Source organism: Saccoglossus kowalevskii, chromosome 2 (genome assembly GCF_978046115.1).
Source record: "Saccoglossus kowalevskii chromosome 2, keSacKowa6.1, whole genome shotgun sequence".
In the NCBI taxonomy this organism is placed as follows: domain Eukaryota; kingdom Metazoa; phylum Hemichordata; class Enteropneusta; family Harrimaniidae; genus Saccoglossus; species Saccoglossus kowalevskii.
The window spans coordinates 30,384,545-30,406,750 of NC_140642.1; the positions used below are offsets into that span (position 1 = coordinate 30,384,545).

General features: G+C 37.6%; 1 protein-coding gene across 1 annotated transcript in view; it reads right to left on the minus strand.

Annotated features, from left to right (window-relative positions):
- Positions 1 to 22,206, minus strand: part of LOC100328999 (ryanodine receptor) — a 145,568-nt gene that overhangs the window by 71,911 nt on the left and 51,451 nt on the right. Inside the window, exons 27-52 of the mRNA XM_085494156.1 lie at positions 19,185 to 19,288; positions 18,712 to 18,795; positions 18,128 to 18,287; positions 17,490 to 17,743; positions 17,167 to 17,287; positions 16,882 to 16,978; positions 16,512 to 16,589; positions 16,220 to 16,278; positions 15,938 to 16,002; positions 14,984 to 15,088; positions 14,579 to 14,695; positions 13,291 to 13,451; positions 11,422 to 12,142; positions 10,497 to 10,668; positions 10,250 to 10,336; positions 9,805 to 9,994; positions 9,070 to 9,151; positions 8,472 to 8,593; positions 8,291 to 8,366; positions 7,651 to 7,824; positions 7,401 to 7,547; positions 7,251 to 7,288; positions 5,697 to 5,774; positions 5,339 to 5,496; positions 3,873 to 3,971; positions 2,727 to 2,988 (exon numbers count right to left, since the gene is read on the minus strand). Of these exons, the coding sequence (XP_085350282.1) occupies positions 2,727 to 2,988; positions 3,873 to 3,971; positions 5,339 to 5,496; positions 5,697 to 5,774; positions 7,251 to 7,288; positions 7,401 to 7,547; positions 7,651 to 7,824; positions 8,291 to 8,366; positions 8,472 to 8,593; positions 9,070 to 9,151; positions 9,805 to 9,994; positions 10,250 to 10,336; positions 10,497 to 10,668; positions 11,422 to 12,142; positions 13,291 to 13,451; positions 14,579 to 14,695; positions 14,984 to 15,088; positions 15,938 to 16,002; positions 16,220 to 16,278; positions 16,512 to 16,589; positions 16,882 to 16,978; positions 17,167 to 17,287; positions 17,490 to 17,743; positions 18,128 to 18,287; positions 18,712 to 18,795; positions 19,185 to 19,288 (3,811 nt within the window). The remainder of the gene's footprint in view (positions 1 to 2,726; positions 2,989 to 3,872; positions 3,972 to 5,338; positions 5,497 to 5,696; positions 5,775 to 7,250; positions 7,289 to 7,400; positions 7,548 to 7,650; positions 7,825 to 8,290; positions 8,367 to 8,471; positions 8,594 to 9,069; positions 9,152 to 9,804; positions 9,995 to 10,249; positions 10,337 to 10,496; positions 10,669 to 11,421; positions 12,143 to 13,290; positions 13,452 to 14,578; positions 14,696 to 14,983; positions 15,089 to 15,937; positions 16,003 to 16,219; positions 16,279 to 16,511; positions 16,590 to 16,881; positions 16,979 to 17,166; positions 17,288 to 17,489; positions 17,744 to 18,127; positions 18,288 to 18,711; positions 18,796 to 19,184; positions 19,289 to 22,206) is intronic.

Consider the following 22,206-nt stretch of genomic DNA (forward strand, 5'->3'; position numbering starts at 1 on the left):
AAAATTGCTGTTTATTTTCTGGTTAAAAATAAAAAACACTCACACGTGGCAATGTTTATGTCCAATTGCCTAATTTGCATGAGTAAGCAAATAACAGGACATTTGATTGACAATATGCATATCGAGATTGTACGGGTCATAGTTCATTCAATTCACGCGCCTGTGCAATTATTCTTGAATCAGTTATCGCTCGCTAGCAAACCAAACATTATATTTCCTCAGCGTTTTTTCCTAATTTTTATCATTACATTATGCGTGGTGTGAAAAGAAAGAGAGGTAGAAAGAAGATTCAGATGATTTCTATGTCGGAAGAGGCAAAAGCTACACTGAAGGCATCAGCCCGCCGAACGAAAAACAAAATCGATGTGAGCGTCCAAACGTGACTTTCCCTGAAGGCGTGAATCCGAGTTTCTGATTGACTGAGAGATTTTATTTTTAAATAATTGTTCTCAAAAAATAAACTGAGCATGTGAAGAATAATTTAACATTGTTTACAGTGATAACAGCTCATTGTCGAAACGAAGCTTACCCATTCACGCTAGTCACAATAAACATCATACTCTTGAATAGGCGTCAATAACTACGGTAAAACTTAGACTCTATTTTAGGCGTCAGGAATGATTGAAATGTCCGAAAATGAAGTCAAAATACACCTTAAAAGTCCTATTTTATTTTTTTCTAAATCCCATCCCGAATTTACGGCAGAATCTGGTCCCTCAAATAAGGGATACGTGAGCTTTGATTCTAACCGGATATATTGCACTGGGTCGGGGAGATACAAACTTTCGTGTATCTTTTATCCCATGCTAGGTGCTAGGTGGTGCGAGACAGCTTTGTTTGCAACCGGACGAACTCCGTTTAATTCAATGAAGCAAACAACTGACAATGCTAAAATATATTGCAGAGGTACGCTAAAATTAATTGAAAACAAGCAAATAATTTCAATGAAAAATAAATCACAGAGAGAGGTAACTTGATACATTAACAACTCTTTTGACGCGCTGACCGCTTCTCCGCGTTTGATGTTTTGTTTTCCTTGTCATAATACTTACTGATTGATGATTTTGTTTTGATTTTTGAGTTTTTTAGCCTGCAACTCGGCCACGACCTTTGCTTTTTCCGTGAAAAATGGGGAAGTTTACGTCAATTTGACGGACATTCCATTTTTTTAAACTAACGAGCACACTGTTTAGCACTCCTATTTTTTCATTTGCTGATTTCTATTCAGAAAAATTCGACCGCTCGAAAATGCACCTTAATTTTGCACTCATGTCATGTCAGATTTCCAACACAAATTATTTAAAACCGGCCGAAATTTTAAAATTTTTACGTTAGGAGCTGGAGCTCTCTCCTTGCAGCGACCGTCGCCGGTAGTACAACAGCATGTTTTGTACTAGTACGTACATCCGTGCGCTGATTGTCTGCGACTGTCTTAGAAAATCCCTGAATAAGGCGTTACCAAAATCAGAAAAAATAAAAAATTGCCTCCTTAAAAAACGAACAGAATTCAAATATTTTTTTAACAAATATGTTGCAGTGGGAAAATGGTATTGGAAACGCCGAACAAAACTGTGCCTCGCGTTTCGATTCTAGGATTACGCGATTATTCATTATTGTGCGTTCGCTTCCTGGAGTTGGTTCTAAATACTACATAAAAATCATCAAGGATAATTAATTTAATATCCCACTTTGTACTCTTCACGGTAAACCATAGGCTCTGAAATACTCGTAGATTTTTTATTGAAAATACATCGAAGAGAAGCCATGATGTTTTGATCGTGATAAAAAGTCACCTTCCTAGGACCGCCCCCTGTTTAATAATTCATGAGATGACGTCATGTTTATTGGGCATTGACACGTGTTTTTACCGACCCCATCAAAACACTGGTATGAATGACGTGTTTCTGATTTATATATTCAAGAGCAGTTGTTCTGGTCCAACAATTTTACATAAAATGTCTATGTCTATACGTTAACTTTCAATTTCAATAGTCTAGAAAGTATGACAAAGTATGACAAAGCAGTAATTCCCGGTTTAACGCGCAAATATGCAAATTAGCCTTTTTCTCGTCTTCTATTTTTGGTGAATTCTTGGGTTTTAAATTAAAATAGCTGATAGACGCTTTGGCCATTTGCCTCGAAATTTTCACACTATATTGACAAGGTGTTCCCCCTTCAAAATGCGTCCGGACAGTTTATTACGGCGAGTGGAGCAAAAATAACAAGTCCGCAATTAACATGGATATATAAATTATGCAAAAATAGAAAAGAGTGAACTTTGAGGTCATGCTGTGCGGCTTTGAAAGCCGTTAGAGAGATGAGTGGACGCATTTGAATTAGTAGTATACCAAGGTATCCAGTGATGTAATTTTACCCACAAACGGACTTGAAGTTTTTGAGCTAATTTTTTTTAAACCACTTTTGTCCAAAAAAGCATATTTTTGACCCAAAATCAAAAACGCATTCTGGATATTTAAAATAAAGACAAGTTTTACAAAGTTTGTATAATGAAAATTCAGAAAATATATAACATGCTTATCATATAATACCATCTTCATTGTATAATTACTCAATTAAAAAGCAAGCCAAATAAACTGCATCTCTACCTTAAATATGACATTTGTTGTTTTATGAGCATCCTCTATGCACAGTTCAATGACAATTGTTCTAAGTAAATCCAATTATACAAACAACAGGTGGAAAATGAAACATAAAATAAAACTTACCTCCAGCAAATTTCTCTGAGAAAAGATTCCCGGCACCATCATTCTTGTCACTGTTGTTAGCATTGTCTTTTTTACGTCTTATTTTATCCAGTAGCCAAGCAAACCATGATTTCTGTTGTTCTTGATCACCATTGTTACTGATATGTACACCACAATGGCTGATCAACTCGTCATGGAACCTCTGAATCACTTCTCGGAGATCTTCTCGACAAGCGCATTCTCGTTCATCTTCTAATGCTTTGAATGATAGTAACATTCTCATCTGAAGTTGATAAGTAAAATATACAAACAACATTTGTTAATTCTTTAAAGTAAATAAAGTTACAGCAAGTCTCAGAAGTATTAGGGCAGCCAATTTGCAAACTTTCTAAAGAATTGGCTAACTTTTGACTAAACAGTTGGCTTTCGAATCTCGCTGGCGCCGACTCGTGGCCGCGTCCACTCTGGGCGGGTCTATATCGCATTAATAGGGAACATAGTATGCTTTTACGTAGCCTAGAATATGTCTGGATTCCCCTGAATGGTTTGCTTTGCGAGGCCAGGGAATGGCCACAGTCAGCTGGTGTACAAGTGATAATATGATAAATGCGAATACTCCACCAATATTCACTATATTGGGGTAGCCATCTTGAACACTGATTGAAACTAAATAAAGAGACAAGTTGAGAAACAGTTTCCTATAAATCAGGGAGAAAATCGACCGACCACAGGACGGCGCCAGCGCAATTCGAAAGCCAACCATTCAGTCAAAACCCAAGCAGTTAGCCAATTCGCTAGCGAGTTTGCAAATTGGCTGCCCCAATACTTCTGAGACTTGCTGTAAATATAGGCTTGCTGTACCAAAGGACTAAGGTGGTGAACCTGGAAGGAGGTGAATAAATCATACCCCTGCAAGTAGAAACTCAAAAATGATTTTCCCTTCAAAGGTTGTTCCTTCCACTATTGTTTTCACACAATGATAAGGTTTATCTTATTGTGACAATAACAATGATAACAACACTCGCATATATACATTCCCAATATTTTAATTTTAGCAATTAAAAGCAGTGTCCAATTCCGAGAGCTAATTTTTCAATATAAAATGACAATTTTTAATACTGAATGTTGCCATTGCAACATAAGAAGCAAACAAAATTTAACACTTGCCTGTTCCTGTGGAGTTGATCTAAATTCTCTCGTTTTCTTGGCAACCACAGCTGGAGGTAAATCACTTGCTTTAACCTCTAACAATCTTCTGAACTGATCCTATTAAAAGAAAGACAGATACCAATAGGTATGTACATCATGGGCATCACACAATCAGATTCAAATCCGTTGTTAGTTGAGGCTCTCAACTGTATGCAAGTCACATCTACCAATCAGAGCTAGTGCTACAGGCCTCTTTGTAGCTAGAAGCACTCTAATTTGTTGACAAATGTTATCAGATTATGCAGCAAGTGCAACTAATCAGAACTCTAATACAAGCCACTTTTTAGTAAGATGCACTCTCATTGGGAGACAAATCCCATCAGATCTTGCAGCAAGAGCAACTAATCAGAACTCTATTACAAGCCACTTTTTAGTAAGATGCACTCTCATTCGTTGACAAAACCCATCAGATTTTCAAGCAAGAGCAACCAATCAGAACTCTATTACAAGCCACTTTTTAGTAAGATGCACTCTAATTGGTTGACAATATCCATCAGATCTTCAAGCAAGAGCAACCAATCAGAACTCTATTACAAGCCACTTTTTAGTAAGATGCACTCTCATTCGTTGACAAAACCCATCAGATTTTCAAGCAAGAGCAACCAATCAGAACTCTATTACAGGCCACTTTTTAGTAAGATGCACTCTAATTGGTTGACAAAACCCATCAGATCTTGCAGCAAGAGCAACCAATCAGAACTCTATTACAGACCACGTTTTAGTAAGACGCACTCTCATTCGTTGACAAAACCCATCAGATTTTCAAGCAAGAGCAACCAATCAGAACTCTATTACAGGCCACTTTTTAGTAAGATGCACTCTAATTGGTTGACAATATCCATCAGATCTTCAAGCAAGAGCAACCAATCAGAACTCTATTACAAGCCACTTTTTAGTAAGATGCACTCTCATTGGTTAACAACTCCCATCAGAGGGGAAGCTGCTCGAGTTAGACATGCACAGTCATATGGTCACAGGCACAGTACAGCAGAGACCAGAGCCACTAACAATTATTATTGTAAAAAAATCAAATTGTTCATTTCATGAAAAATTATGATGGCAAATAGCATTGAAGAATTTTATAAATGATGATGTACCGATAATCTCACTGTGGAAAAAGCAACAGAAATTTGAGTTGCAGAATTGTCTCTGGAAATTTTTCCATGGTAATAAATTGATGCGTGGAAACACAACTCATTTGAATTAGGGAATTCCAGTTAAAACTATCCCATAAACGGCCACTGAGAAGGCCCTAGTACCGGTAGTGCATTATGGGATTAAAAACAGAAATATCGGTGATTTTCTCATCATGGTAGTACAATTTAAGTCGTATATGACCTATTTACTGCACTAGATATTTGTACTATTTTTCCTTTTTAACTTTTAATAGCAAAGGAATTCTTTATCAATTGCTAAATACTTACTGCTTGGCATTCTCCAACAAAGTCATCAGCAAAAGTGGTAATAGATTCCACACGATGTCGGAGTTGTTGATCGCATAAATGCTGTAATATGTAACACATCTGTAACTTGATAGGCTCATCTAGTTGCATTTGAAGCAACCCAATACTATTGGACTCGCCTGTAATAGAGAAATGAAATGAAATGTTTCATAATTGTAACATTAACAGTGAAAATTTGTCAATTATCTTGAATCTTTTATGCAGCATGCATGGATAGTGTTTGAATGTATTGAAGATATTGCTCAAGAAAAGAACTTAAAAACAGAACATAAAATAAAAAATGAAGACAAGTATAACGTAATCATCAAAGTTATTTTACCTTTGATGTAGTCATCGTCAAATGTTGATGGGTCAATCAAGATCAAGAGTTGTCTAAGATCATCATCATCAAATATACCTGTAAAATATATCAGACATGATTCACAAACTGAGTCATTAATGAAACTCAGACATGCAAACACAGAATTAAACATAGTTGAACTCTGGTGACCTTGCCCTTTGTTATATAATATAATTCCCTTTAACATAGTTTGTTTCAATATAAATATACATTGTCATAATTAATTTTGAATACAAAAAAGTTTTGGGGTTGAACTAACAGTGGGGAATCAGTCTACCGAATGTCCTTTAAAGATGTAAATATCTTACAAAAACATTGGTGCCTTATTTGTTTAATTATTTTAAGGGACATAATTTCCAGCTTTATTCAAAGTAATTCAGATAATTTAGAATAAAAACAAATGCCTCATTGCAAAAAAAAAGTGCTGCATTTAGACGTGAATAGATTCATAAAACATGCAAGATAACAGATAATCTTAGCTGGCTTTTGTCCAAGTATTTTGTACAGGTGTCTGTCAAAAATTAATGATTCACTGAGACAAATATGAACTGCCTCATTGTGTGACTACTGTATTATATGAAAAGTAAAAAAAAAAACACCCTTTATGAATAGCTATCATGTTGCAAGCTCTGCTTTAAATAGTTGGTGTCCAGTGGAGGGAGAAGTCAACAGTACTGTTGCCTCCTGAGAACCTACATCTTAAACACTGCAATCTTTGTTTGAAGTGAGTTTTTAAACTAGTATTATAAAAACTCTATCATTCTGTTCTAATAGCTGAAACATATTCCTGTGAGTTTTCATTTGTCGAATGAACTGTTTGTCAAATACAGAATACATATATTTTAGAACAATTTTCTTTTTAAAATGTGGATGAAATGTTTTGCTTTTTATGTATTTTTTATGTATTGTTTTTGATTTGATAACTTTGAACTAAACAGATTTTCTATTAGCTTCAGATCTTGATCAAAGTTTGGCACCCAGTTCATAGGAGTGCTTATATTGATTTTCTGACATCTTGTTTTCTGTAAAGATTTATTGGTAGGTTTGCAAATGTGTATCAGACTGTGCAATCTCTCCATGAGTTGGTTTTGAAACCCAGTAAGGGATTCTGAGATACATTACCAAGGATATTATTACAAGATAAATCATTTGCTTCATTGAACACATACAACAATGCATATTTCCACTGAGATCAGTGACATTTGATGTGTATCACCAGTGATCAGTCAAGTAGAAACAGTCGAAATATTTTATCAGTTTTTCTCAATTTTTGCATGATATTTTCATACAAGACATCTGTTGTTCAAACTCAGGGAAGACTTTATACTGATGAACAAGGTGACCAAGTTTGATGAAGTTTGGAATAGAATTAGTAAAGTTATCATGCACACAATAACAATTATTAACGACGACGACAACGACAACGACGACGACGACAACGCCGGACAAAATCTTTCCCTTAATATACCTTTCCCTTCCATCTTTGATGGTACGGGCAAGGTAATAAAAATAGCACGCCATTGCAAAACTTACCCATGACTAGTAACTTGTCACAAAGTTTTAACAATGGACTGAAAACAAACAAGATTTATTGTAATTAGAACAGATTAGATCATAATATAAACTTATTGTTGACTTTTAAAGTGAACATACATTGAGGAAACACCAAACGAGGTCACTTACACAAAAAGTCGTTCATAACTACCACCAATTGGGTCCCTTCCTGCCGATTTTCCATGACTCACAGCACAGCTCAGTGAGTCAATGACATGTTTCTTTAGTCTACCCAATGGAAAACGGGGCATACCAACTGCATTGTGATGCTCCGTGCTGAAAAAAAAAAATTTTTTTAGTTGGAGTGTCATCTAAAAATTTTCAATAAATTATTTCAAATTATTTCTTGTGCAGTAAATAATCCAAAATTGAGACTTACTATGTCACATGATGTGCTGTAGGTGCATAATCTAACTCTGGTCGTACTGAATTACTCTGATTATGACTCAGCGCTCTCTTCAATGAATAGCTTGGTTTATAACCTTCTTCTGCTTGCTGTGCTCTCAGTTTATCAGCTCCCAGTGGAATAATGAACTCATTCTGTGTTGTCAATCTAGTGAAATATATGATTGCTTGTAAAACTAAGTACTGTACAAATGTCAATGCAAAAGATTAAACCGAATGTGAAAACACTGCAACACAGATTATAAAAGATGACAAGGTAATACATTGCTTGTAGTGCATATGTGAAGGGTGACACCGCCACCCTTCCAGAACATTTGGGGAGTTCAACTGAATTTGAACCACTGAGTACCAACAAAAGGCAATAGCGCCCTCTAATGATGGACCAGAGAAAACCACAACACGTGTTCAGCACAGCATTCTATAAAAGCTAGGGGATTGCTGTTAAAATTTAAATTTCCGGTGCCTTGTTTGTACATTTTCATTTTTTGGAATGTGCAAAAATTGTTTCTTGCAACTACTTGCATGCATTTTTTTTTCTCTTGGTGTCTAGCTTCCATTTTTTTTTAAACAAATCTTCCTGCCACCCTTATAATTTCAAATGGTCGACTGCTTACCTTCCATTGGCGTAGGTAGCTAAATGTAACGCAATCAAGATATTATGATAACCAGACCTCAATGGCCCAGCAAGGTCTGCAAAATATAAAGAAACAACACAAGTTAATGTCATAAATCTGTTACACATTTGGCAACTCAGAATAATCAATGTTGGTGATATTATAATGAGGAACCACTTACAGTCACACTGGATCGTATACATCAATTGGTCTTGGTCAACATGCTCTGTTAAAGCATGTGCTACACGATGGTTACCATGGGAACAAACTGCTCTGTATAAATCCAATGTGTGTGAATGAAAGCTATGAAAATGAAAATCAGAAATGATCAGCACCAACCAGCCAATGAGAAATGGGATAATGAATGAAATAAATGATGAACTTGTCACCAATAAATAACCAGTAGTTGAATAATGTGACATAATCAATGAAACCTTGAATCTCATATAATCAATGAAACGAATGTGATATAATCTTACATGTGATATAATCAATGAAACTGTAAACATGATATAATCTATGAAATTTTAAATGTAATATAATCAATGAAATTTAAAATGTGGTATAATCAATTGAATTTTAAATATGATATAATCAATGAAGTCTTAAATTTGATATAATCAATGAAATCTAAAAGTGAAATTGTACATATACCAAAACCAAATGTTTTTATTGCTTTAATCTTTTCAACGCAAAGTCAATTGTTGTCTTTCACATAAATACAAAATTTGGTGGAGAGAAATGGGGGAGGGAGGGAGTTAAGACCAAATTTAGCTTACTGTAATAGATGTTCTTCCTCTACAAGTTCTAACATATCAATGCAACGATACTCCTCTGGTACATGAACAGCCATCCATGAGACTGAAAAAAAAGATCACTAAATATCAGGTAGAATTCTAACATTATATAGATGTCATCATTGAGTAAACAATCATTAGAAGAAAAAAAGTTTTTTCCGATTGGTAAATATAGTATTGACAGCTGGTCCTGGTCTTGCCCCCTTTGAGATGACTATACAGTGAGAATAAAAACCTTAGATTATATAAACCCCAGTGATTAGAGCAGGTGTGTGTGTGTGTGGCACTTACACAGACATAGTAGTATTTGATGACTACAATGAATACAAATCAAGGAATCCCAATAAATAAATATGATATATATCAGCCATTGTTTGGCTACTTTGAATAGTAACTTCAGGACAATGGTTAGCATATATTGTCAACTGTATTAGATTATGCATATGTGAGACACTTGCATAATACTTTTTTTATTATTTTGAAAACATCAATAAGAATATTATAATTATCAGTTGGAAGACATAGAATTCACTATTCTTGTAATAAAGACAGAACATAAAAATATAGCTGAAAAGTATTCCCATTTCTATTTAAGTTTCATCTTCCTTGTGACAGAAACTACAAAAACAAGATGTACAAGGAGGTCTCATGTGGTGCTCATATATTTACTTCATGACTGCCTATTCACTAAATTTACACATGCTATGACACACATACCTGCTTCAACAGATGACACTATCCAGCCAGCACTGTCAGAATATTTATGGAAGTCAATATTCATAGTCTCTGTGGGCAACCGAGCCCAGGTACATGTCTTGACGGCTTGTACTTCCACTCGAGATGGGCACTGTGGTGTTGGATTATTACTTTCACATTTAAACCAGGCAGCAGACAGTGGAAGACAATTCTGATGGTAAAATAGAATTTTTATTGATGTAGAGCTTCAACACAGGTTTCACCATATAACACTCAAAAGCTTTTCAGTAAACCCCAACCACACACAATGTAAATTATTTCAACTTGAGAGTTACAGTTTAATGACTTAAGCCAACAGTGACACATCAACATAAATACATGTCCACTATATGATGTACAATGCATCATGGGTAATATACTAGTAGTACATCTACATTACCACCAAGAATGGATGACTATAGATTACCTTTACTCTGCCTAATTCAAATTGTAACATTTCACGACTTGTTGGCTCCAAGAAAACTGCTGGGAAAAGTCTTGTGCATGGTTCAGCCTGCAAAGTGATGAAATACATAAAATAAATAATTTAAAATGCACAGAATATTATTCCCACATTAATTGCTAGGAAATAATATTACATTATTAAAGTCAAAGGGGCAAATTCATTCGTCATGATACAATTGAATAAACTGTGAAAAACTTGAATTTAATACCTTATATACAGTTGGTAAGTCTTTACCATTGATGGTGAAAGATACTTCACCATTAGATACGTCAACAGTACAACCAATGCACAATCCTGATGATAAACGGCGGCCATCTTGACTCATCAATAAATCCATGTAGTCACCAACACAAATCATAAAAGCATCTTTTCTCTTCACACTACAACAGAGAAATGTTACTGAATTCAGTATTGAATACATTCCACCTGAATTTAAACAAACTTTAAATAAGAACAGAGGCATTGAATCAAGCACCAGGTCTGGCAAACATTTGACATATATTCAGGTATACAAGTTGCTATGGTGTCACACGGATGAGATCAAAGCCACAAGAAATATTAAATGCACTTAATTCCCAAAATATTGCCACACTTGTACATTATATATTTCACAACTATCTTGTTAAACATTAATTCTACACTCCAAACCATCGCTATTGCTATGGAAAACAAAATTCTTAGTTTGCTAATCATGATTATTATATACTGTGGAATACTTTATTTTCGCTGGAATAAATTTTCGCTGAAAAGGCTTTTTGGGCGTTTTGCTTGGAATTTATTTTCACTGATTTTTGATGAGCTTAATGTGAAATATAGGAAAAAAAGTATATTCGCTGGATTTTATTTTCACGGAATCATCCCTTCAGCGAAAATAGCGAAAATAAATTCCAAGCGAAAATAAAGTATTCTACAGTACTAGTATGGCCTGGCTTTGCTTGGCTATGAGAAACCTGATGAACAAGTTGTGCAATAATTTTCAAAAATCACGTCGGCCCGACATGTCGGTACGACAAGCTTGGTTGTTTCCGTCGTACAATTTCTCTGATAGTTTTCAATTAGCATCAACTAAAAAGTCATGTTGTGTGTAAGAGATGACAGTTATAGCTGTCAATTAATAAATAAACATGCTTTACCTATCTTGTACAGCACCACCTTCATTCAGTACATTGATAACAACTTCTCTGGTCTTGTCAATGTCAAATGTAGCATTATGGAAGTGATAACCGGGTGTAACCCATCCTACATAAACACATGTTGGATCTTGACCAGGAAATACTCTAATGCTAAAGTAGTACTTGGAAGAAAGACTGATATCCATGGAATCATTCTCACTGATGTCAGAGGTTAAATCAACAGATCTGAACATGTCAAAGCTTCCACCTCCGCCGATAGAAGTCAGTTTGGACAGCTTTGATGTAGGTGCATGGTCTATATTTATCAAAGGTTGTATAGGTGCTGGTGATAGTCGACCAGATAAGTCTTTCTGTATTGTTGATGAGGGAGACTTCCTTCCCATGCCAGTATCTAAGTCTGTAACGTATGATGATCGGAAAACTTCAGGTGCCCGACTTGAACCAGTTCTTTCACTTACAGATGAATCCATGCTTGAGCTTTTTGCAAATTTACTGCGTCTTAGCTTGGTGGAATTCACATCCACACTACTCTCTGATATACGTGACATAGTTTCTGTGGAGCCGCTTCTTGGTATTGACCTTCCTAGTGGCAATGTTGACCTTTTTTTATCTTTGTCGTATCCGGGACCATTTTTTGTTCTATTAAAATCTCTGTCTGTACCATTCATCCTCATTGTTGATTCTGAATCTGAATATGGCGTGTCTCCACCATGCTGAAGTCCTTTAGAAATGAAATGGATACATGTATGCATTGTATTGAATGGTTGAAGACTTGATTAAGACTCATAAACACCACGAAACATCAAACATCACTTTGATCAAAACTAACTAGACAAGATTAGAGCAGACTAGTGCAGTGTAGTGTAGTGTAGTGTAGTGTAGTGTAGTGTAGTGTAGTGTAGTGTAGTGTAGTGTAGTGTAGTGTAGTGTAGTGTAGTGTAGTGTAGTGTAGTGTAGTGTAGTGCAGTGCAGTGTAGTGTAGTGTAGTGTAGTGTAGTGTAGTGTACATGTAGTGTAGTGTAGTGTAGTGTAGTGTAGTGTAGTGTAGTGTAGTGTAGTGTAGTGTAGTGTAGTGTAGTGTAGTGTAGTGTCGTGAGGTGTAGTATAGTGAGGTGTACTATGTGTAGTATATGTAAAGCGCAGTGCTGTGTTGTATTTTATTTTATTGTGTAGTGAAGTATTTCATTATTATTACAACCATAAAAGAAACAATTCTCACAGTTACTTTAAACTACAAAATTAGTGAATAACCAGTGTGGTCATTCAGGAATCAAGTGTGACAAGGATGAAGTATGTAGAGCAGGATAGTGAGAAGAGAGCGATGGATATACAATGTATTTACTTCTCCTGTGAAGACTTCCCATTATAGCAGCTTTTGTTCTATAAGTAGTAGGTGGAGCTTCATCAAACTCAGAGTCAGCATCCAATAAACTACTATCACTGCTCCCTTGTTTATATACTGTTATAATTAATAAACAATCAGTTAGTATCATTCTAATAATTGCATCACTGCAATGCAGGTGCGCATCACAGTAATGTAGGTGAGCATCACAGCGATGTAGGTTAAAGTCTATCATTATTTCATGCAGTATTGATGAGATTCAACCAAGTGTCCAAGAATTGCTTCAAGAATAAATATTTGGTGGACATAGCAGCTTGGTTGCAACATGCATTTGTTATGTTTGAAGTATGGTAGATGCAACTTCTTAGTATGGGGAATATGTAAAACACACTTATGTAAATGCTATGAATGCAAACACTGTTGAAACACAATGTTTGTAGGCGTACTTGAATGATACATGCTGAGCTATTATCAGATTTAGTTCCAATGTGGTGCGGTTTTCACGCTTGTTGAATATTTCAACCTACCTCTTTTCCCACCACCTCCTCCTCCATAAACATCACTTGAATCTTCCTCGCTGTAATCAAAACTTGTACTACCTTTATGGAAGAATCGCCTCCCACTAGAAGATGCTGGTGTATGGTCTTTATGTACTGATGGCACTGGAATGGACAGAGCTAACTCACCACTGTAAACAGACAAACATGTTAGTTGGTATGTACAAGTAATTATTGTCTATCATGTAATATGTTTTACATTTCAACACTTGAATTAGCATCTGATAAACTACTATCACTGCTCTGTTGTTTGTATACTGTTAACAATACCATTCTAATCATTGCATCACAGCGATGCATGTGAGCATCAGAGCAATAAAGGTGAGCATCCTAATTCCAACATTTTCTTATTTATTCAAACATACGTTAATGATATCAAAAAATTACACCAAAACTTTATGGTGATTAAAATTTTAAATAATAGCTATGATGAATTGATACTAATCAAAAATTTTTATCCAAATGAACATCTAATAAATAAATAAATAAATAAATATATAAATAAATAAATAAATAAATAAATATATAAATAAATAGACATCATTGTCTTTCTGTACATTCCACATCAAGCAAATATTTACGTCTATTAAAAGATGCAAAAACTAAATTGATGATACAGGAACATCCTTATCTTAAACGAGCAGTGTTTTGAAAAGAAGTAATAATAGCTCAAGCATATTGGAGCCAAGGACAGATCAAATACAATGAATTCATGGTGAACTTCAAGTACAAAACTTTATCTGCAAGAATTTACATACCACATTCTGTGTCTATCCATGGCAGTTTACAGGGGAGAAAAAAGCAAACGTTTTTAAATTTCAAGAGTTAAATAGCTGTACCTAATATATTTGTCAAACTGAAAAGTACATACTACAAAAAATAACACATAGCTAAGTTGTCAACATAAATTCAACAAAAAATGTTTTCAGGTCTTGGTGGATTCACCTTGGTTGAAATCCTATGCCAAGTATGTGTCTGCTAGCGTAGAATTTAAACTACACTGTGACTCTTAACTTCCTATACACTGATAAATAAACTGTAATTCTATAATTCATCCAAATAGGGGATTTCTTACCAATACAATGTACAAAAAAATACCTTGTATAAAAACAAAGTGTTTAAAAAAAATCTGATTGAGGGCGGTATAACCAAAAAGATCTGTTCATTAGAAAAAAACAGGTTTAGTGGAAAATAGCTATAACTGGACACCAACAGTACTCAAAATTTCTCCATGCATATATACATAATGAACACTCACCTTGTTGGAAAGTCTCTTACTTCAACTGGCATACTCAATCTCAGATACTCACATGGGGGGTTTTCAATCATTCCAAATGTTTTATTGGAGACCTTCAAGCATGGTGGGCCTTCAATGCTTCAATGCAAACAAGTACAAAACAATAACTGAATTTATAGTATTTTCCGTGGTATATTATTCAATAGACTATGTAAACCATTCAGTCAATTATGTTTGTGGGGTGAATTATCTGGGTATATAACTTACATCTAGTAAGATACTAGAAATGTGTTAAACAGTATCTATATGTTTGCAATAACTACACTTAAACCAAAGTCAGTGTTCAGTACCCAGGTAGCTGAAATGATTCACAATAATTGTTATATATTCAAAATATTATAAAGGTTGTATGTAAAATTAACTTACCCAGCAGGAATTCTGGTGACTTCCAGAGATTCATGTTGATGTACAATAGAAGTAAATATTGCTTGCTGTTTGCTGTACCACATTGGAATAGCTCGCTGCATATTTCTGCAAAGGGAAATCAATGAGCATTACAGTTTATAAACAATTATAATAGTACCTTCACTAGGAGAGACAAAATCTACACACTACTAGCACTACCATCAAGCAAATCTACAGCTAACTTGATATCTAAGAACAGTGACCTCTAACCCAAAGGCTGCCATGGTGAGTAGAAACAGACGTAGCGACTAATACATACCGCATGGTGTTAAGAGCAAATAACAACTAAGAAAGTTGAAAGAGAGAAAAACTGAGCTTCTGGTAGTTACAGATCACAGTGAGTTTTGAAGAAGAAACTAAAACTCCACATTAATAGGTTATATAGAAAGGATATATATATAGAGAGAGAGAGACATACCCTGGTGCTACAGTTTTATCAGGAGAATGGCTGTGACGGTAGTGGTAGTGGTGGAAGTGAACAATATGAAGAAGGACAGGCGAACGGATGGCATGCAGATAGCAAAACAGAAAAGAAAGACTGTGCAAAGCATATATGCAAAGATGTTATTATTAAAAGTAAGAAGAAAAGAAATTCCGCAACAAGTTCCTTTCATTAGTGTTTATATATTTGTGGTCATGCTTCCTGATGCTGTATCAATCTTATCAGGAAGTCTTAAACTGTATCTTCTTCATAAGCAGGTAAAGAGTAGGTGTTATTTTAGTGTGTGAGAGAACACTGCACTTCGACATTGAAGGAAATCAACCACTCAATCATATCAGTGAATGATTACTGTATACAATATATTATATCACATGTGTCTAGCAGAAAATCTATTGCATTGTGATTAAGCATTGTGATGTTTGTATGTTAGTAACTCTGTTCAATAGATCTGTTAATAACAGACTGCCACTTACACACAGAATGGTTCATATCCCTCTTGTAATCCACAAACTGTGAAAAATTTAAATGCATGTAGATCCTAGAACAGAATCAATAAGAAGAAATATGATTTGTCAGTGCTGTGAAGTTTTTACCAGAACTTCAAACTGACATGATGATGGGAATTACAGAGGATAATAATATGTATGCTGTATTTTTATGTTTTGAGATATACAAATACGTCTGGTGATACAAAAAACATAAGAGTCAATTAACAACCAATCAATCAATCTACATCAATCTGTTATACAACTTACTTGTCCAAAGTGCAGTCTTGCTTGCTGTCCAGTAGCCAGAGTGCATGCTGGTACGAATCCTACAAAAAAAAAATGACAGAAAAGCCATTTTACAAAAATTCAAGTTTTTTCTTGTTAATCAGCCATCAATATGATGTAAATAAATGCATTAAAAAGAATGATACATCTTTTACATGACTACATGTATATGAGAGCTAATCTTTACAAATGTCTGAATATATCATTTTTAACTGTATTAAATGCTACCTCATCACTTTTTACATCAACTTCTACACAAAAACAGTGTTCTCACCTTCACCAATTTCAATGTCGTCAAAAGCTGTTTCAAGTCCGCTTACATCGGTCAATGGTTCTCCATTTTGCGTATACACTGAAAAAACAATGACATAATAATTTACAGCATATCATGAATCATCTTGTCTTAAACATGCAATATACATTCATGATTTTCTGAACATTTTAATGCACATGGTTTCATGTACAGCCATTAGTTATTGGGTGCCATACGTCTGTTCGTCTGTCTGTCTGTGTTTAACTCAAGCCACTCAAGACATTGATCATCATTACCTCAAAGTTGCACTAATTGGTGGAAGAATTCTTCACCAAACATGAAGGAATTTGAGCCTATCATAAAGCAGTCATTATAAGTATCATACACTTACTAATAGTTCTATCATGTAAATCCAACATACAGCCAATCACATCACCTGTCTTCCAAGTTCTACCAAATGATTCAGAACTTTGGTGCCATTTACGTGCCTGGAGGTAAAACAAAACCATAATAGAATTACTCACAAATGTGATGCTCTGGAAAAAATTGTTAAAAATCATCAGTTATACCGGTACACATCACAGTACAGTAACTGAAACTGATATCAAATACTTGAAATTTCAACATTCTTTTGAAATAAGCTACACTGATGTGTCATGGCATGACTGTTACTTACAAGGAATCCATCAAACGCGTATGACAGGCTATCATTACCCAAGTCCACACCGGCAGTCACTGACGGTCTTGCCCATCCAACCCTCATGAAGCCTTCAGTTAAACACTCAAATTCATAATACCTGCAAAAAAATAAAAACAATCATTTAAAAGACATTTATGATGTTTATTTTTTGTTAAATTTATGGCATTTGGCAAATATCTTGAAATTAATCATTGTTCGGGAAAGAAAAATGATTGACCATATCCTTGGTAATGAGAAACCATAGCCATATTTAATAAATCTGTTTCACACCAAGTATGATGCAGTACTAGATTACTCACCATTTTCCAGATTTTACAACATAGCTTTTTTCGGCTCTGTAAGTTCTTGTAGCTTGTCGTTGAACAGTGGCTTCTCTGGTCGGTCCTTTTAGTTTGTTGTTCTCAGCAACATCGGTACTTGGTGGCTCCAATGTATAGGCGAACCCTAGTATAGTACGTACAGTCTCACTGGCAGTATCACGGTTTAATTTCTTGGATGGATCATCTAACTGATTGAAAGGAACCAGTTGTGGATTTCTCTTATACATCGGATCCTGTCGGTGAAAATAAGAAAGAGAAGAGCATCAGCAATGTTAAATGAATGTGAATAGCACTAACAATCTTAAATATTTTTTTTTGAAAGCATCTCTAAATAAAAATCAAGATTTTAAGATTTGCAGTGATTTATAGTTGGAAATCATCTTCGTCTGTCTAACATTTAAAGACAACACACAGAATGAAGTAATGTTTACATTATTAACTTAGTTAAATATTCACCAACAAATTTTCCACAACATTTTTCTATCATAATTTCCCATTTGCAACAAGGTTTGATCCACATTTCTGCAAGTTTATTTTTTTAAATGTGACAAGAGTTGATTCAGGCACCTATTAATGAAAGAAATATTTAGCCTTAGACATGATGGCAGAAGACATACCTCTGACAGTCCATACGTCCATCCTTTCTGTATCCTTTCTTTAGCCCATACATTGTGTGCGTTCTCAGCTAGTTGATCCACTAACCGATCCATCTTAGGTGTTAATGTAATCGATGATAAGTTATATGGTGCTGGTTTGTATCCATTAGACATCAAGTAACTGAAAGAATAAATCAAATATAAAGTGACAATTATTCAGACTGCATGTTACATTGTTTCCATGTTTATTCACAGATCATGCCCTGCATCATAAAAGTAAACACTGGATATATTGATATAAATGCAGGTCAGCCACACAGTTACTTGAGGATGATTAGACAAATATAGTCCACCGAGTCCCATTCCCACACCATTTGTTGCATCGATATAATCATTAAATACATCTAGATCCAAAGCTCCTAAATCTAATTTCAAACAATTGATCCTGTAAATACGCTTGTTTAAAGAGTAAGGTTTATTGAGTGATTACATTGTTAAATCAACAAGAGGTAAAATTCATCATTGATGGTATTTTTAAATAAGAAGTTAGGGAGTATAGTTAAAAGAGACTCCTCAGCTTGCAAGAAATACATTGATAAACTTACTTCATTGGCAGTCTTAGTCTCCTTAATGTATGTTTTCCCATCTCTTCATCAATCCCGATATGATAACCTAATGCCATCAGAGTTCTGGACAAAATGAGAAATCAATAGACATGTAGTACTAAAAATGTACAGATCACCAATATCTCAACTTGATTTGTGCTGTATGTCAGGATAATAGACATCTAGGACTTTTCTAGAATAATCGCAGTGACATGCACAGTTCTATTTTAAGCATAGTAGTACTGCCATTCTTGATTTTCTAAGAAAACAACACAAGTCATTGATATGCTGATTATATTTAATGGAAAATATATGGGAGTGGGGGTTCAAACAGGACCAGAATGGGTATAGAGATGTGGTTAGAGATCAACTGCCTTCCATCATAAAGAATAACAGCCTTGTATGTGATGCCATTTCACAGCCACCTAAAATAATCAAACAGATACAAAACATATTTTGATATGAAGAATTACCTTAATGTTTCGTATGCCATTGTCATATCATAGTCTCTTTCTTCTTCTGTTAAATCATTAAATGGACACAGACAGGAGTGTGTTTTCTTGATATCATCTCGTACCTGCAAGAAATATGGGACTTAATATGACAAAGGAACAAAAATATTTTTATAATTGAGATACATTATACAAATTATTAATCATGTGTATTTTCACTTCTGAAAATGGTGCTACAACATATTCAGTTTCAATCACGTTGACTGGCCATCACAATGCTGCACCGGTTGGCCATAACAATGCCGCAACGGTTGGCCATCACAATGCCGCACCGGTTGGCCCTCACAATGCCGCACCGGTTGGCCATAACAATGCCGCAACGGTTGGCCATCTGCAAGAAATATGGGACTTAATATGACAAAGGAACAAAAATATTTTTATAATTGAGATACATTATACAAATTATTAATCATGCGTATTTTCACTTCTGAAAATGGTGCTACAACATATTCAGTTTCAATCACGTTGACTGGCCATCACAATGCTGCACCGGTTGGCCATAACAATGCCGCAACGGTTGGCCATCACAATGCCGCAACGGTTGGCCATCACAATGCCGCACCGGTTGGCCCTCACAATGCCGCACCGGTAGGCCATAACAATGCCGCAACGGTTGGCCATCACAATGCCGCAACGGTTGGCCATCACAATGCCGCAACGGTTGGCCATCACAATGCCGCACCGGTTGGCCCTCACAATGCCGCACCGGTTGGCCATCACAATGCCGCACCGGTTGGCCCTCACAATGCCGCACCGGTTGGTCATCACAATTTCGCACCGGTTGGCCATCACAATTCCGCACCGGTTGGCCATCACAATGTCGCACCGGTTGGCCATCACAATGCCGCACCGGTTGGCCATCACAATGCCGCACCGGTTGGCCATCACAATGCCGCACCGGTTGGCCCTCACAATGCCGCACCGGTTGGCCCTCACAATTTCGCACCGGTTGGCCATCACAATGCCGCACCGGTTGGCCATCACAATGCCGCACCGGTTGGCCATCACAATGCCGCACCGGTTGGCCATCACAATGCCGCACCGGTTGGCCATCACAATGCCGCACCGGTTAGCCATCACAATGCCGCACCGGTTGGCCATCACAATTCCGCACCGGTTGGCCATCACAATGCCGCACCGGTTGGCCATCACAATGTCGCACCGGTTGGCCATCACAATGCCGCACCGGTTGGCCCTTACAATGCCGCACCGGTTGGCCATCACAATTTCGCACCGGTTGGCCATCACAATGCCGCACCGGTTGGCCATCACAATGTCGCACCGGTTGGCCATCACAATGCCGCACCAGTTGGCCCTTACAATGCCGCACCGGTTGGTCATCACAATTTCGCACCAGTTGGCCATCACAATTCCGCACCGGTTGGCCATCACAATTTCGCACCGGTTGGCCATCACAATTTCGTACCGGTTGGCCATCACAATTTCGTACCGGTTGGCCATCACAATTTCATACCGGTTGGCCATCACAATTCCGCACCGGTTGGCCATCGCAATGCCGCACCGGTTGGCCATCGCAATGTCGCACCGGTTGGCCATCACAATTTCGCACCGGTTGGCCATCACAATGCCGCACCGGTTGGCCATCACAATGCCGCACCGGTTGGCCATCACAATGCCGCATCCGTTGGCCATCACAATGCCGCACCGGTTGGCCATCACAATGCCGCACCGGTTGGCCATCACAATAACGCACTGGCTGGCCATCACAATGCCACACAGGTTGGCCATCACAATGCCGCACCGGTTGGCCATCACAATGCCGCACCGGTTGGCCATCACAATGCCGCACCGGTTGGCCATCACAATGCCGCATCGGTTGGCCATCACAATGCCGCATCGGTTGGCCATCACAATGCCGCACCGGTTGGCCATCACAATGCCGCACCGGTTGGCCATCACAATGCCGCACCGGTTGGCCATCACAATGCCACACCGGCTGGCCATCACAATGCCACACCGGTTGGCCATCACAATGCCACACTGGTTGGCCATCACAATGCCACACTGGTTGGCCATCACAATGCCGCACCGGTTGGCCATCACAATGCCGCATCGGTTGGCCATCACAATGCAACACTGGCTGGCCATCACAATGCCGCACTGGTTGGCCATCACAATGACACACTGGCTGGCCATCACAATGCCACACTGGTTGGCCATCACAATGCCACACTGGTTGGCCATCACAATGCCACACCGGTTGGCCATCACAATGCCGCACTGGTTGGCCATCACAATGCCGCACTGGTTGGCCATCATAATGCCACACCGGTTGGCCATCACAATGCCACACTGGCTTGCCATCATAATGCCACACTGGCTCGGCGTCACAATGCCACACTGGTTGGCCGTCATAATGCCACACTGGTTGGCCATCATAATGCCACACTGGCTGGCCATCATAATGCCACACTGGCTGGCCATCATAATGCCACACTGGCTGGCCATCATAATGCCACACTGGCTGGCCATCATAATGCCACACTGGTTGGCCATCATAATGCCACACTGGCTTGCCATCATAATGCCACACTGGCTCGGCGTCACAATGCCACACTGGTTGGCCGTCATAATGCCACACTGGTTGGCCATCATAATGCCACACTGGCTTGCCATCATAATGCCACACTGGCTCGGCGTCACAATGCCACACTGGTTGGCCGTCACAATGCCACACTGGTTGGCCATCACAATACCACACTGGTTGGCCATCACAATGCCACACTGGTTGGTCATCATAATGCCACACTGGCTGGCCATCACAATGCCACACAGGTTGGCCATCACAATGCTGCACCGGTTGGCCATCACAATGCCGCACCGGTTGGCCATCACAATGCCGCATCGGTTGGCCATCACAATGCCACATCGGTTGGCCATCACAATGCCGCACCGGTTGGCCATCACAATGCCGCACCGGTTGGCCATCACAATGCCGCACCGGTTGGCCATCACAATGCCA